The sequence below is a fragment of the Aulostomus chinensis genome, chromosome 24 (assembly GCF_037954235.1).
Source record: "Aulostomus chinensis isolate RoL2024-O1b breed Wild chromosome 24, RoL_Achi_v1.0, whole genome shotgun sequence".
NCBI classification, from domain to species: domain Eukaryota; kingdom Metazoa; phylum Chordata; class Actinopteri; order Syngnathiformes; family Aulostomidae; genus Aulostomus; species Aulostomus chinensis.
Window position 1 is genome coordinate 9632064 of NC_141343.1, and position 17551 is coordinate 9649614.

Genomic DNA, 17551 nt, shown 5'->3' on the forward strand with positions numbered 1-17551 from the left:
ATTTTAGGTTGCTGTGACCCCAAAAAAAGAGAGGCAGCTCAGGTGATTATAGGACTCCCGAGAGAGAGTGGGTAAAGTCTGAACGTACGCTTGTTATGTGTCATCATTTTCAAGCCAGCTCCCTCATTTTGAAAATGATTTTTCAATCTTTGTTTGCCCCATCAACATCAATAACTATCGAACGCTTGTCAGGCTCCTCCGCTGGCTCGTTTGGTGTAATTACACAGAGAATATCAGCAATGAGACACCGGGAATACAGATTACATCAAGGAGCCGGTCAACATGTTGACGTTGACAACTGTATCGTCTCGCCAAATCAGTATCGTGTCAGCTGAAAGGAAGTTCCGACTGGCCTCGGTTTATTGAAGCATGGACACTGTTGCGCCGTGCGTGAGCTGCACAGCTTCCCCAGATGACGACGTTGCTCCCGTGAGCATTTGAAATTACACAGCTAATCCGCAGACGCCTCTGTGCACCGTCTGAACACTTCCCTCAGTTCAGGTCAGCTTTTTCCAGCTAATATATCTCACGTTTTATTATATATTCATGTGCTGCCTCGTTCCAATATGCACAATATTGGAGGCTTGTGATTGATTATACTAATTAGAAGATAAGGCATGTTTACTAAACAGTGTAATAGACTGGCTGGTTGAACTGTTTTCTATGCTGCTCTATTTAATGAGACAACTGCAGTCGGTCCAAGGTAAACAGTTCATTTCAGCGTGACACATTCTTGGCCCCGGCACATAAATACGATGCCTTTTTCCTTGAGTGCAAATTTTGAGATACAGTGTAAGGTATATCTGCTCGCAGAACCCCGAGAGACCAAGAAAAAAAAATATTCAGAGCCTTCAGATTCTCTTCCCATCCGAAGCTCAAGTCATATTTCTTGTCACATTTTCACTCGTCATCACCTCAAGTCGTTTGTCTTTTTCTGTGACACTTTCTGCTTCGCTATGACCTCAATTAACTTTTGAAGTTGGGAACCGCTCTCTCCAAAACCTACAAATCTTCAAAGGAGTTCCAACAACCTCAGAGTAAGCTTGATGAGTTGAGGGAGCAGAAGATGAAAATTGAGGGGGAGAGACCAAAAGGAGCAATTTTCATATCCACGGACAGGGTTCTACTGCATCTCTCTCTCTCTCTCTCTCGTACTCTCTCTTGGTGCGTCTTACCCTCCGAGAAGTTGATGAGCCCCAGAACATGCAGCAGCTTGATCGAAGCAAACACCAGCACCACAATGCCAACCGTCTGCAGCCCCTCAGTCTCCCAGATCGCGCTCAGCATAGCTCCACCCTCGGCCCACTCAGTGCCAACATACCCCGACTCGAACCCGGAGCCCGAGCCGGCCTCCTCGCCTTCTGCACCACCGCCAGAACCAGGACTGATGCTGCCACCTGGTCCTGCACTCCAGTTGCCCTGCACCCACTCCAGCGTTAAGCCGGCCCACAAGCACGTGCCGGGCGCCTCCTGGCACCCGTCTACTGCCTGCTCGCTCCCTAAATCCGGTCTGGGTAAGGTTAAGGTGGGATGAAGTGGGGAGCAACACAAAAACAAAATAAAACCCAGATTCAAGTTTGTGAGCAGTCTGAAGACATATAGTGGGGTCACTGAGAATCTAGACACGCAAAAAAAAAACAAAAAAAAAACCAACAACAAAAACCCAAGACACTAAACTAATCTGAACATCTTTTTTTCTTCTCGTCGCAAATGAGGAGATGTGAACGCCAAGGCTGACAGAGTAAACTCTGCTCTCCTCTTTCAGGCACACTGATTGCCTCGCTGAAAAGTAAAGGGAGGGAAGATGAGAGGGAGTGGATATGAGTGAGGGAGTGAGATGGAGGGAGGGGAGATGAGGCAGAGGCGGGGAGGTGCGCTGCTGGAAGATACACAACCTCACATGAGCTACGCATGCACAAATTCAAACACACAAACACAGAATGTGTTGATGTATCCTAATAGGACTCCACAGAATTTCCCCCCGGGATTAATAAAGAATTCTGATTCTGATTCTGATTCCTGAGGTGGCTGAGTAGTGGACACGCCACTGTTCCGATCTATTCATCTCCACAAGCCCCTTCCATGGGTTATCGGAGACAGTCAGGTGAATTATAGAAGAAATATGGATCAGGTCGACAGCAAAAGCTTTCTGCTCGGAGACTCACGCCAATCTACCCTCAAAGCTTTCATGCTGTTAAAGGAACACACTGACTGTTGGGGAAATATGCTGATTGTCCAGCCTCACCAGAGTCAGACAAGAAGATAGACACCCTTTTCTCCTCTGTGGGTGTTTTGAGGCCATCGGATACCAACTCTTAGCTTAGGACAGTGAATGGTAGTGAACGGGAAGTGTTAGCATGTTTCTATTAAAAGTGAATTCGAGCGCTTGTCTCGTAAGAAAAGTCTGTCTGCATTAACACAGCTCGGTTTGTGATGGAACAACAATTTAAAATGACAGCGGCAACTCAAAACTTCAGTCCCGAAAACAACATTTTATGAATGAAGAGTGACTGCTCTTCTTAATCACGGCTGACTACGAGGATTATTTCTGGACAAACCAAGAGCTTGATACTGATCGATCTAATGTTTTCTGACATGCGCACGCTAATCGTGACCATCCACTGTCATTCATTACGCTAAGCTAACTAGTGGTTTCTGTGGGTTTCAGCTCCCGAATGCACGGAGAGAGGAGCCAAGGGTATACGGCTTCTTGACAAATAAGTGAAACTCTAAAAAGGTTATCTTTAACGTTAAATTGTTTCTCAAATTAATCACCAGGTTCTCAAAAATCAAGCGCTTGACCAAGCGCAAGATAGGGCCCTCGGGCTGATGACAGAACGCAAAAAATGAATCCTAAAAATATATATTCTATGACTTATCTTTTATTTGTAATGTTTCTTTGAGGGGAGGGAATGAAAGACAGCAATGCAGAGTAGCGATGATATGATGATGTGATTTTTGTTAAGAAACAGTGACAGACAGCATGTGTGTGTTGGGAGAGGCTGATCCATGCAGCAAATAAGTGAGCATACCACCATCTACTGGCCCGGTGTAGACCATCAGTCACCATCATCCACCATTACATGAATTCTTCTTTCCACACTGACACAAAAGTGAACTTTACAAATATCTGAATGGACTGTTTACCATTTGATCCAACCGTTACTGCGTCTTCAATTTCTAAGAAAATGCACTTTAAAAATACACATTTTACAAAGCTCATTTAAAACCATAAATCGTCTCTCTGCACTCCGATTGACTATTTTGAGAAATCTCCCCTGCCGTTTTCTCTACTTTTACTCCATCCACACTGAAATTGGCTGTGTATCATTAATGTAAATGAACGAAGCCGACCAAATGATATTTTAGCGCCGTGAAAGAAACTGTGACTCACCACTTACTCAATTGCTTTATGAAAAATGTTCAATAAGAAGCTGCTTATTTCATTCGGTCCATCATGCTGCCGTTCCTCTATGAAGAAAAGAGAAGAAAAAAAAATATCTATGGGAATAATTTATCATGATGCCGTTTGAAACGGGAGAAAAAAAGGATCACATATCCGACTGTACGACCATGCGCGGGGTCATTGGTATGCCAGTCTCATCCATTGAATTCTCTGTCAGTGGATCAGATAGAAATATGATATTGATTTCACTGCAACGCACATCCAAGTGCGTTGCTCTGTGTAAAGTTCCAATATATTCAGGGCAAGTCAGTTTAGAAAAACACCTGCACAATGGTTGGCTGCTGCACTGTGATCATTTAATCAAACAATTTCAGACAATTCACACAATAAAAGGTTACTTTGCATTTGAGAACGTGTGATTTCGTAATTAAGAGAGAGCAGTAGAGATCGGAAAATCGTTCGGTGCATGAACAGGGTGATCTACTTCATATTTGTACAGCTATTGCAATTAAAAATGAATCAATTCAGTCTCACTTCCACCATCCACTTTTGTATACTCCTTTCCTAAATGCTAATTTCAGAGCTTTAAAGTGTCACCCAGCTGTCATGTACAGTATTGTATAAGTTGGATGTCTCTCGAGCCGCAACATCCGCCTCTGCGGCGCTGCCAAAATGTGAGGACTGGCGCGACATCAATGAAGCCGCAAGAACAATGACAGTCAGAGGCTTCCGTTTACTAAAACCATCAAGCTTCCAATTGCATTGGACGTGATGCGTTCAGAGATTTCCCTGCCAAAGCGTCACTCTCCAAACAGTAGACGGATGGTTCGTGAAACATATAGGGAAAGAAAGTCGGCATCGTATAACCTAACAATGCATTATTAAAGAATGGAGGTGAGGAGGGAGACATACAGGAGAAGCAGCATCGAGGGAGGGCGATTCTATCAGTGCTGATATCTCTGTCTTCCATTGTTCAAGCGTTACAGTGTAGCCCAGAGTTTGGCACGAGCAAAGAGCTGCACGTCAGGCGGTTTGCTGTGTTTGAGCTTTTACAACGGAACGGAACAAACTCTCGTCGCCGACTCGGAGATGGTCGACTGCTCCGCGAAAATATTCTGCCGATCGATGAAGTTGGAGGAAGGACTTCCTTTTTTCCTGAGTTGACAAGTTTGTGGTGCACGGTTAAAAAAAAAGGCTCTCCGTTCTTTCTTGGCATATAGTAAACGTACTTACATTAAACGAACACTAAACAAACAAAGAACTTCAGAGCAAAATGTATCTCTTTTCAAAGCACCGGTCGTGAGTCTGAAAGCACAACAGCTAACGTAATTAGCTTTTCATTTCAGTAACAAGAGTGGACCTCTGCCTATCAACAATTCAGCACTTAGGGACATGCAGGATTATTTACTTGTGGATCATATAAAATATGTGAAGATATTTGTATTTAAATAGTAACAAGGACAAAGTAGATGAAGGTCGAGAGCCCTTCTTGATAAACATTTGATTTTAAGTGTTGCACAGTCGATGGGACTTATTCAGATGAGTCAGGACCGACAAGGAGCAACACATTTTCGCTTGAAATTTGGCATCCATTTTTCCTTCAGGACGAACACACTGTTCAATGTTGACAGTGTTCTTGTTAGGGAAACGCCTCAGACAGTTCAACTTTGCTAGTTATGATATTTGTCTGGGCTGTGCATAGACTAAAAAAGCACTATAAATACTCGTGGTGAAGCTTTTCTCAGGCAATCATATAATTTCCTGAAAAAAAAAACCCCAACAACTTTGACATCCTTCTAATCTAATGGTAATTTATAATTACCTCGATGATGTATGAGTTTTAATCTACGTCCTTAATCTACTTCTGATTGATGAAGTGGTCCGGCTCATTTCTACCTCATTTACCGGGTTGTAGAAATGTAAAGTCTACAATCGGTCTTCTGATCTTCTGGAACATCGTGCCCTCATGGACCGTAGACCAGATTAATAACTTTAATAAAATTGGGATTGAAACTAAAATCTTAAAAGAGATGGGAAGGATTAATTACTGGAAGATTAGCTGTCATGATAACGCAAAGACGTATGCATTCAATTTTAAAATAAATTGAATGGAATCAGTGTTTCTACAAAGATATTGGCTTTAGGCAGACTGTTAGTTCTACTTCTGTAATAACAAGGACAAAACTCCCCATAAATACTGCATTGAGGGTTTCACAAAGACTCCTGTCCTGCGTCAAACTGACCCGAGGTCTGCCGTGTTGCCATCTCTGCATCTGACCGTCTTATCTGTGTACTGAACAAGAAGAGTCTACGTGATGAACCTGCCACTTTTTCATTTATTTGCAGTGTCAAATCATCCGATATTGATCCTGGGAGAGATTCTATATTTTTCCTCACTCGTCACTGTCACTTTTTGTCTAGACAGTTCAGACATGAGCAGCAGTAAATGTCAATGAATCAATCTCACCAACATGTAGAATACTGAGACTTGCTGCAAATGGTGATGACCCGAATAATCTCATTCTAGCTCCTGTCAGAACATGAAATTTGGCTTGAGAGAAAGTGAGCACACCAGGTACATAAATCATTCGAATCTCTGGATTTTCATTAGTTTAGCAAGGGTGCTTAGCAAACAACAAAAATGCTATTAAGTTTTGGACACACAGTGAGCCGATTTGAAACCAGGAGCAGAGAAGCCTCCAGAGCTTCTCCGTAACCATCATCAATCAATGCGGTTACGATCGGTGGACAGGCAGAGAGGCAAAGATGAGATCGCCCCGCTGTTTACACATCAGCGTAGGCTACAAATGGCTGATATAATTAGCCGACACCTGCAGTGAATTGCTGAGGCATGTAAAGTGGCATTAGTGTTTGGGTTGTGTTTTCCAAGGCATATTAAAATGAGGCTGTCATGTTTACTGAAATGGCGCCTGTGAAGGGGAAGGTAATTATGAGCTGTGAACCGGGGCAACCCGCAAAGACCCAGTATGCGCAATCAAGCATGGAGTGCTGAGGGGTGATATTGAGGGGTTACTTTGTAGACTCTGAATAACACAGCTCACTGTGCGTGCAAGCCGACATCACTGAGAATATTCACCTTTATATCTCTTAACCTCGATGACACACACACACACACACACACACAGGCGCGCGCACACACATCAAAACTAATCAAAAACAAATGTAAGGATATAAAGAATATAAATATTAAGAAACGTTTCAGTTGTACTTTGGTTTCTGCACAATTTACAAACTCTAATTTAAGGGATTTAACATGTTTTGAAGGCCTCGATAGAGAGAATTTGATGCGATTCCAAAGCAAACCAAAGGCGGATTAAAGACAGGTATGGGATTTTTAATCAGTGCCGATATCAATACTTATCAAAGACTCCTAAGGACGAAAAATGCAAACATGACAAGAGATGTAGAGGCATTAAATGAGCAAGTAGACAGCTAGTTTATAGGCAATGGTTTTAAGTGGGGATGCACCGGTATATCAGCTGTGCATCAGCATTGGTCAAAATTTGAAATTGAACACTGTGGCGGCATTCACAGATGGCACGGACTGACAAACGATCATGTCAAAAGTTAAATCAGACGTTACAGAAAGGTACAGGACTGATTTGTCGTCAATGATGGCGTGGGGAAGGATTGAATTGAATAATTTAAAATGTTTCTGCCTAAAAAAAAAAAAAAAAAAATTAAAAAATGAAAATACAAAGCTGTATCAGCTGCAATCCTGCAAGCACAAAATTTTCCACTGTGCCCAACAACATAGTGTTTGACATGTGTCCGGTGGGGCTTAAAAAGGTGCTCACATACTTTATTGACTGTCGTTCATTTTCAGAAGACGCGCCAGGCTCCTCTCTACAGCAGCACCACCGAGATCCTAATCAACTTCCCAATTCATTCCAGACGATTAGTTCCACTGTGAAAGGGAAAGGTAAATGGCATTGTCTGCAAATGGACAGCAGCACAAAGCTCAGGACAGTGTGCAGGAGCTGATAACATTGACCCGCTCGTCTGTGTGTCTTTGCTGTATGAGCTCTGGCGTTGCAATCTGGACACTCACTGCGGATATCACGTAGAGGCAAAGAACAAGGCGTTGGTCAGCTTTGCACGACTAGGCGCGGTCATCCGATTTACCATGTGCCATCGCTCAGCAGCAAAGTGTCAGTCAAACTGAACTTGTGCGAGAGAGGTCAACCAGAATGTGCATTTGCAGGGACAGTAAAGCGAAAGACGACGCTAGGACATAAAAATGGCAGACAGACCCGAGGATGGTTGGAGCCACTGTCCAGAGGAAGACATATGACGAGCATAGTTCAACCATGCAACAGACAAATCAATACAGGAGGTCGAAAAAAAATAGTGCGTGGGGGCATAAAATTATTGAAGCAGTCGTTCTTGGTGGACGTGAGAACAGAGGACAGGAGACTGAAAGAAGAAAATCCCAGATTCAAGAGACAGGAAACATAGCAATGCAAATGTGCGTCCAAAATCCAGGGAGAAAAACAAATGCAGCCCGTATTCATTTCATGTCCTCCACTGCTGTGTAAGCAACTTCGCCTGTTGGACTGAAACAAAGCAAAAAAAAAATAATTGTTGCTTTTCAGGTGGCTGAGTCTAAGTCTCCAAACGCTTTCACAAAAAAAGTTGCCAACGGTAGAAAAGTATGTTTAGACGATAAGTTTGTTTTCAATCATTGCAATATGACTTCAACTTGTCTTCTGAAGTTCCCGTCAAATTAAAAGTTCAAAGGCAATCAGGACACAAAGTTTTTTTTAAGTAACAATACGTAGTTTTGTCCTTTTTTTCCGTTTTGTTTTTCCGTCACTCATAAGCTCGATGGTGAGTTCATGCAGGAGCCCTTTTTCTGATTTCAGCATCATGATATTTGCCATGGTAAAGCATCCAATTGTCCCACAACTTTTCAAACGTTTCATGATGTGACACATCTGACTCGTTTCCTTTCCAGCGTTGGTTTTTAAAAGATAAACTGTGCGTCCATCTTCTCAGTACAGTATCCTGTTTAGATGTGACTTGAGTTGAATCTATTCTCCTCCTCATAAAACAACTACAAGTACGATAACTTGACACTTTTTTTGACACGTGGAGTCGTCGTAACTGCGTTTCTTTGTGAGTTACCACCAGCTGTGTATGGTGAAATGTTTCGTGACAACAACGCAAAAACAAACCGATGATAAAAAGTGATACTCGCCGTCACAAATTCCAGGAGGTAACTTTGACAGGTTGTGGGCATGAACGAGTCTTATGGCCGGTGGTTCAGTTGTTTGGTCTGTCAGGGTTAGGGTTAGGGTTTTTTTGCTCATACTGAACCCTACTTAGTCTTTTAATACAGTGTGGTGTTGTACAAATTCCCTCCTGGAACAGTGTGCATTTAATATCTTTTGAATAAAGGCCAAAGTTACTGATCCTTTTCTTCCGGAAATCTCACTTTGCAATTATTTGGGGCTGCGATCTCAAATCTTGACCATCGCACGTGAAGACACCGAGGCAGTGTAAACTGATGATGATGATGATGATGATGATGCGTGGTTGAAGAACTGGCTGAATTTCAATCGGCAGATTCTTTCTGTAACAAACTGCGACCCTCGATGGCACAAGATACATGCGAAGGAATTGCACTCAAGAAGTAGAAGGCACTCAAGGAGAGCGGACCCTCACCACTCCTCTATTACATGTAAAGGTATATTTCCAAAAGCATTGCAAATATGTTAAAATATGTTAACGCTGAGCTGAATCCACAACATCTCAGATATGCACTCGCCATATAGAATGTAGTACCTGGACCCCCCCTTAAATTACATGGTTCCCTTTTTGGTCCATGATCCTGCCCCTCAACTCATTTTTGTGCAACGCTGCTGACTAACAAATGAATGAGCAGCCATGAACACATAACGCAGCATTGTTGCAAGAAGAGAGCTGCGCATTTCCTTCGGTCTCTTCATAAAAAGTTCTCAAAACAATCTTAATTTTAACATGGTGAGTAAGCCAAAGCTGGAATTGAAAACAGTATTAATTTTCCCCTTAGAACATGAATTAAAGAAAAAAAATCTGATAAAGGAGGTAATGAAAGCAACAATTTTAAGAGGTCTGCTCAATATGACGTGCAAGGGGCACTCCTGAGGCAACCTTTGGTGGCGGGTTAATAATCTCCCATTTCTAAACATTTGATCATTGCATTCATCCCAAGTTAATTGTGTGGGGACATCCCCTGCCACATTAAATGAAAGAAAATAATCTATTGGCGTTGTTGGGTTCACGGGCCTGTGAAGTCGATCATAACCCTCAAGAATTCACCGTCACGTAACGTCCTGAGATTCAAAGCAGATGAAGATGAGCCGGAGTGGAAAGAACCCACGTGATAGGTTCTTCACCAGGAAAGTACAGCTATGACACGTGGTCAAACAGCAGCGGTCTGCAAGGAACATGAGCTCACACCGAATATTCAGCAATATTTACAAAAACAAACAATGCCGCACTTCTTCGCGAAGCACACAATCAGGCACTGAGTTATTTTGGGAGGTGGCAAAATGATGTGTGGCAATTTTCGCAGGCAAACACAAACAGTCTTTAATTGTGTTTCAAACTCTCCGTGATCTCATTTAGTCCAGAGAGAGAGAAAGTCATGTACAAGTACAGCATCATATCTGACAAACTACAATCAGCGCACAACAAAAGTGTGGAGTTTTATCCGACTGCCAGCCAAAAATGAGTTCACAGTCTAGCGCAGGACACGAACAGGTCACCAATTTTTAGAATTTTTAATATCTAATTGTATATTAGGAGTGCGAAACTCATGATTTTGAGTAGGAAGGGGAATAAAAACATCTTGAATAAATGAAATTATTAAAAAAAAACAAAAAAAAACAACATATCGTCACGACTGCGTCCACCGTTTACCATTGGCTCTGTGTATTCCGTAAGGGTGAGACAACATGTTGAATTGTCAGTACGTCCTCTTACAATATGTGAAACACACATGACGAATATCGCAGTTTTCAATAAAAACAGTCAGTTCTCAAGCGTTTTATCGTGTGCGTTGAAGAGGCACTGAGTTTCGACTCTGCTCGGAGTCAAACTGACAAGATCACGAAGTGAAGAAATACATAATTGCTGCTTTTTAAAGGAATATTCCTCTTCTTTTCTTAGAGATATCATGGTATAGCTTGAATGAAAATATCTTGGAGTATACCAGTTTTCGTAGAATGATATCATGCTATACTATCCTTGATATCTATCTCGAGTATTCACGATATTTTTACTACATTATAATATATATTTCTATTCTTTCGTGTATTTTTTTTTTTTAGGGTTCAGTTTTGCATTCCAGCTAAACTTTAGCACAGTACGTTTTCTTCAACAGATGCTTTGAGCAAGAACAATACAGGACAAAAAAGAACGCCGTCTTTGAGTTGTGAGTGGTTTTAGGAGGCGGACAACTCATATGGGGCCTTACATCTGAGGCTCCATTTCCATACCAAAAAATGTACGATCAATTCACCTCTCCAAGCTAAAAACAACACGGTGAGAGAGGAGGCTGACTGACTACACTCAATCTGTATTTGAAGGTCAATGCAATCTTAAAATGATTCCTTTAACTTTGAAGTCTTCGCTTCAAAGAATCACACAGTTGCGCTTCAAGTCTTTGTAGTTTCTATAAATTTGGCTTATACAATGGCTTTCATATTCAGCGGCCTCCAAAAAAAAAAGAAAAAAAAAAGACCCTGACTAAATGCAAATGAACCTCGTTCAAAAACTTGTCTTTGTACAGGCTCCCCCGTCCCAAATTCAGATTACAATTCCAGCTCAAGTGAATTTCAGAGGAAGCTAAGAACACATTACTGCACTGTACATGTGTGATTGATGAGAGAGTAAAGCAAAAGCCTGAGCAAACCCCACTAACAAGTATTTAATTCTGCAGGAAGCTCTGAGACGCAACAATACGCCTCAAATATCCGTCGGAGACTGGAGGCTACATTCAGTAATGATGATGAATTGTAGCATTTTTCATTTTCCTTTACACACGAATACACAACTAAATTGTTTAGTTATGTATATGTAACAGACCACATTAGCAGTGCTAACATGAAAAGGAGTTCCAGCGGAAATATTAAAAAGAAAACAAATGGGTTTGATTGCTCACTCGAAGGGCAAACACCGGGAATAACTTTAGTCACAGCCCCCCCCCCCCCCCCCCCCCTCAAGAAAGCATCCTGTCTCACTGTTGCTCCAATGTTTCCTCAAGTGTCTTCTCACGAAAAAGTTTTAAAAACGGTTTCTGACACGTGGGACGGCGGCACGGTTTCCTGCTTGACTTGTGACACAGTCCCGGTCGAAGAGGCACGTACGTTCACAGAGGTGAGTCTGTCTCAGCTTTCAAGTATTTATAAAAGGCAGGCAATTAGGAAGGCGCGTGCCATTTATAAACTCACCACAGTCCCAAATTTAGCCTTCACGTCACTTTGGCATCCTGTTTCTGATGAAGTCAAACGATGTCTTCCTCATTCAGTTCCCTCTCATGCTTATTTTCTTTGCTTTTGACTTATTTTGTACTTTGATATTACTTTCCAAAGGTTAAGAACATTTACCTCATTAGTTAACAGTATACTTTTGCTGTTAATAATTAACTCGTTTGGGAAGATTTTTCACGTTGATTTTCCCGGAGTTATACGGTTACTTTTATTGTATTATTTGCCATTAGGTTACCTTTACGACTTTATCGTCCAGTCTTTTAGAATAAATTTACAATCAAAATCTGACTTTAGAGTACAAGCATCGAAACTTGAGAGTTTTCTTCATCAGTTGAAAAGCTTTGGCGTAAAAATCGCCGAATTCTGTTTGGCAATCACAACATTTTGTTTGCGATCCCACAACTGTTGTTTGCGAATGCACAGGCCATGCGTGCTGTTGTGTGGAGTCTTTTCAGTGGGACTCATGTTTGAGACTGGTTTTCTAGCCTGCATAGCCAACGAAATCAGCTCGAACACAAACAAACCTTTCAGGTTTCGCAAAGAAAGCTACTGGATTTTGAAAGAAAACGGATTGACTTTCGTAGTTTGAGAGCAGTTGGCATTAGAGTTGCTCTAAAATCAATTTTTTTAGGAATATAAACCGTTACGCTGGATTGTACAAAATGAAGATTCAAATGTAACTCAGTAGTTCTAAAACGTACATTTATTATAGAAGGTGTGCTTGCTATTTTACAACAGTCCTTTTCACTAATGGACTATTAATTCATGTTCCTCTGCTCTGAGAGAAACCCATTCCATGCTTCTATTATTGCTATGACAACAACCTGCACTTGATGGGTCTGGTTGAGAGGGGAAGCTTTGGTTCCCCCTGCTGGCACATCTGCGCACTTTAAGCTCAAGATTCAAGTCCCTAACCTTTCTCACACCCTAAAACCACGATTTCTTTTTTAACAAGTTTTGGGGCTTTCACACTGGAGCGAATACAAGTGAAACTTATGCAGACTTGTTATTGAGCTGTTATGAAAGGAAACCTGTCTTGCTGGTTTCAGTCAATTTGGCAGCTTCTCAGGCACGCAGAACTGTAATACACCATTTCATTATCCAGAAAACTAACACTATTATGGCATATAATTATGATAAAGCTGCTCATTTACATGAAGTTCTGTTGCGTGTCTAAAAAGCCTCTTGCAAAAGCTGCAAATTTCACGTGCCATTTCTCTCCAGGGAATGAGCCTCTTACTCGGTCACTTGTAATAAAGCACACCAACTCATGAAGACATTCTTTAGGTAAATATTATTATGATTAGGCAAACAAAGTGTAACTCCTTGATGTATTCACATTCGATATATTACATCCCACAATGTAATCAAGCCATCTGGCTTGGGCGGTAATGTGGAAACAGAGTCCCCAGCTCAGGCCTTTGTTTGTAAAAGCATCGCATATGTCTTCTTGAGCTAGCTGGGCTAGAAGAAAACATGTTCGTCTATGGTAATAATTCTACTTATTATTATTCCGTGCCCTTTTTGCAAACCACCGCTTCTTTCATGTTTTTTTTTCTCTTTTTTTCAAACACTAAAATCTCCATTCAAACGTGAAGAGATTTAGAAAATTCAGGCCATTTCTGCATGTACTTTTCACATCCCTACCCTTCACACTTTCCAGACCGTTCCATATTTTCAAGTGAATTTTCCCAGTTTTTTTTCATGAGTCCCCAAGCTCTTCCAAGTCATACACTTGTGCAGAAAACGCAATCAAAACCTTCAAAACCTTCACAAACTTTGACATTTTCACATTAGCTGAGCGAAGTCATGTCACGTGTGCTTTACAAAATCAGAGTTCAAACCTTCACAGTGACTCCAGTTCTTTTCAGGTTTTTTTTTTGTTGTTGTTTTTTGCCGGCTGAACCTTCAAGTGTCAGAAGAGAACTCCCTCAGACCCGTTGCCTCCCATGTTAAATGAGAGCTGGGTTTTTTGTTTGTTTTTTGTTTTTTTAATAAAAGGAGACATACATCTTCCATTTCACCACAATGTAATCATTTTTGATCCTATAATTAAACATAGATTAGCTCTGTGCGTTCAGGAGGTTCGAGTCGTTCGACAAGTTCAAAATGAAGACCTCAGGTGGATAGATCAAAGTGAGAGGGTCAGAGATTAAAGACATAACCCTGAGACCAAAGAGAGAACTGTAAGACAAAAGTCAAAGATGTTTAGTTACACAAACTGGCCCCACTCTTAAAACTGTGCAAGCACAGAATATTCTGAAAGGCAATTTCAAAGACAAAGCTGTGCTCCCAGCACGCCAAACTGAGAAATGTAGTTGACCGACAGTTATACCACCTTTGCCCAACACCTCAGGAAACACACACGTGCTGCATAGCTGCGCTTCGAGCTAATGTAATTACACACGTGGTTGCCGACTAGGGACCCCGAAAATCTCACAAGACATGTTTTCAGGGGAACTCATTACTGTTTTTCGCACTTTGGGACGGCAGTCGACCAGAGATGTTCACGGGTGTGTCGATCAATGTGGCAATCTCAGGGAATGTCTCGAGGGACTTACTTCACCTTTGCCTCTGCTTGGTGGTCAGGTCAAAGGTCAAGGTCACCTTAAACAATGACAATACCTTTCGAATGACCCGAGGGAATTCTTTTAAATTTGAAACATGTTTTCGCCAGGACTCTGGGATTAGCTTGTAACATTTTTAGGTAAAATGTCAAGGTTAACTAAGACAATTTCATGACCTCAGGGAGGTCTAGCCTCAGCTTTTCAAACTTTCCGCATTCTTATTCATGCACGTACTTAATAACCGAAACATCTGCAGCAATAAAGCGGATTATACAACATTAAAGTGCCACTGAGAAAACATACATTAAATGAGAATATACAGCATTGGTTATTAAACAAAGCACAGCCCCTTCAGCTGGGATGGGTGAAGTAAGAACTGCAACAATAGCCCAATGATGTAATAGTAATGTTTCCATCCATCCATCCACTGTCTTCTGCTTATTCCTCTTACGTTATGGGGGGGCTGAAGCCTATCACAGCAGCTTTCGGGTGAGAGGCGGGGTTCACCCTGGACAGGTCACCAGTCCATCACAGGACCAACACATAGAGACAGACAACCATTCACACTCACAGTCACACCTACAGTCAATTTAGAGTATCAATCAGCCTGGTCCCCTCTTGATGTCTTTGGACTGTGGGAGGAAGCTGGAGTACCAGAGAGAACCCACACAGGAACAGGAAGAACATGCTGACTCTACACAGAAAGATCCCATGCCCGAGCCGGGACTCGAACCCGGAAACTTCTTGCAGGGAGGTGACAGTGCTGACCACTGCACTACTGTGCACCGTTTATCAGAAAAAAAGAAAAATTCCCCAACATCAAGAAGGAGAACAATTAGGTGTCTGAACTTTACCGTTACGTCCATTTGTAAACTACATGAAAACTCAATGATGTTTGATGTGAGCCGCACCTGAAGCAGAGGAACCATCTGCAAAAAAAACAAAAAACCCCGTTCCATATAAAGGCCGCTCTTGTCAGCTGTCAGGTCCCTGCACGGTGGTGGCATGCCGCCGTCACTCACTGTCATTCCACTAAAGAGACACTCTGACACTGAAAAGAGCCATTTGCATCTGGCTGTGTTTGGAGTCTATTTTTAGCCGTGAACCATCAAGTGGGAAAGAAGCGTAGAGTAAAGACATCTTGGCTTTGTCTCAGGTCTTCATTTTTAAAGGCCTATTTCACTCATGAAAAAAATAAAAACCCTCAAATCCAATAAGGGATATTAAAAAAGGAACATATTCTTCAGGTTTCGAGCTGGGAATATTTATGGACAAAAAAACTAAAACAAAAACAAAACACCAACCTAGAATGCTTCAAATCTGAGAACAAATAGCATTTTCACAAAGGCCTCCTCATGAACTCCACAAGGAGAAAAGCAGAGGAGGCCAGATGAGTTAGTGCTCTCCTAGTTTTCTCTTGTATTTGTTTTCACAAGGACCAGCGAAGAGGCGAATATGATGCTCTCCTCAAGCTAGTAGATGAATGGTGGCTGGTCTAAGCGTGAGCCTTCTGGGCTCCGACTTTAGGTAGGATCTGCTAATCGAGAGCTAATCGGTCATCACATTGCGACATTGGTTCGCGGCGCTGTCCAACATTTTGGACTGAAGAACTAACTCGTAGACAAATGAGCAAATATGACATAACTGGACCCAGACCTTGATTACACCACTTTTAAGTCTCATTCAGTACAAAACGGTGTCCGTGCTGTCATAAAAGCGCCAGAGTTTCCAATTCCCTTTGGCTCAGCTCACTCAGAAATTGGAGAGCTTCATGATTTCGAAAAAAAAAGGGGGGAAAAAAGGGTCAAAATGCATTTATTTTGACTGCCATAGCGCTTGAGATACGATTTGAATTAGTTGTGGGACTGCTACAACGCTTCCATCCATCCATTTTCTATACAGCTTATCTGTTAATGGTCGGGGGGGGGGGGGGGGGGCTTGCTGGAGCCTATCCCAGCTGACATTGGGTGAGAGGTGGAGTTCACCCTGGATGGGTCGGCAGTCCATCACAGGGCCGTCAGGAGCAATTAGGGGCTCAGCATCTTGCTCAAGGATACTTGGACAAGGTCACCGGGGGAAGTGAGGATCGAACCAGCGACCCTTTGATTGCCAGATGGTCACTACCTCGGAACCATGCCGCCCTGCCACTGCTACAACCTATTTATATGTTTAAGTTGTGATATTTGTTGGGTTCTGTATCAAACAAAGATGTTTTTTTTTTTTTTTTAAGTTTTTAGAGTTTGACAGGTGGGCAGGACATCCCTGCTACGCTGTGGTATTTGATTTAAAATAGTATTTTGATACACATTTAGCCTTTAACAAATATTTTACGTTCCTGCAAAATTGAAAACATTCAATTTTTTCAGAAATGTTTTGCATGACCATATTGCGATTTTGATTACCTTTCAATTAAGTTTGAAGCCCTACTTAAAATCTCGATACAGATGATTCTAAAAAAAACAAAACAAAACAAAACAAACACCCAATAACAGCTACTATTAATAATGGAGAACCAAGAAAAGTGCTTTTAACTGAGCTTATACCACACAGGGTAAGAGAGATTTCATTATCCCGCAAAATGTCCCTTTAAATCAATTACATGTGGATAATGTCCCCTATTAGTGTTCCCAAAACACTAATAAATCAATTTGTCATTCAATGGCACATCACTCTGCTGTATAATTTACATGTTTTATCAAAATGTTGAGTTCATGATGTGGAACTTGCTTAAAAATGAGTAGGTAAAATTCTCCAATGACAGACATCAATCATAATGTTCTGAAGGATTTAATGACTTTTCTCCCCTCCACAGTAATCTTGCTACATGTCTTGGCATCGTCACATATGGTGACTTAATTTATTATTTGAATTTTTTCTCAAACTGAAATCTTTGTGACTTCTGTAATGTCATTTGAAAGTCCATCCATCCATTTTCTACCGCTCATCCTGTTAAGGGTCGGGGGGGGGGGGGGGCTGGAGCCTATCCCAGCAGCCTTCAGGCGAGAGGCGGGGTTCACCCTGGACAGGTCACCAGTCCATCACAGGACCAACACATAGAGACAGACAACCATTCACACTCA

General features: G+C 41.8%; 1 protein-coding gene across 6 annotated transcripts in view; it reads right to left on the reverse strand.

The window, feature by feature from the left end:
• The window catches only part of kcnip4a (potassium voltage-gated channel interacting protein 4a), a 139847-nt gene that overhangs the window by 26044 nt on the left and 96252 nt on the right, over positions 1 to 17551 (reverse strand). Inside the window, exon 1 of one of the 6 annotated variants that reach the window (XM_086197592.1) lies at positions 1176 to 1816. The exons of the other annotated variants lie outside the window; for them this stretch is intronic. Within the exon in view, the coding sequence (XP_086053718.1) occupies positions 1176 to 1287 (112 nt within the window). The 5' untranslated portion in view covers positions 1288 to 1816. Of the gene's footprint in view, positions 1 to 1175; positions 1817 to 17551 lie in introns of those variants that run through there. 6 annotated transcript variants of the gene reach the window in all.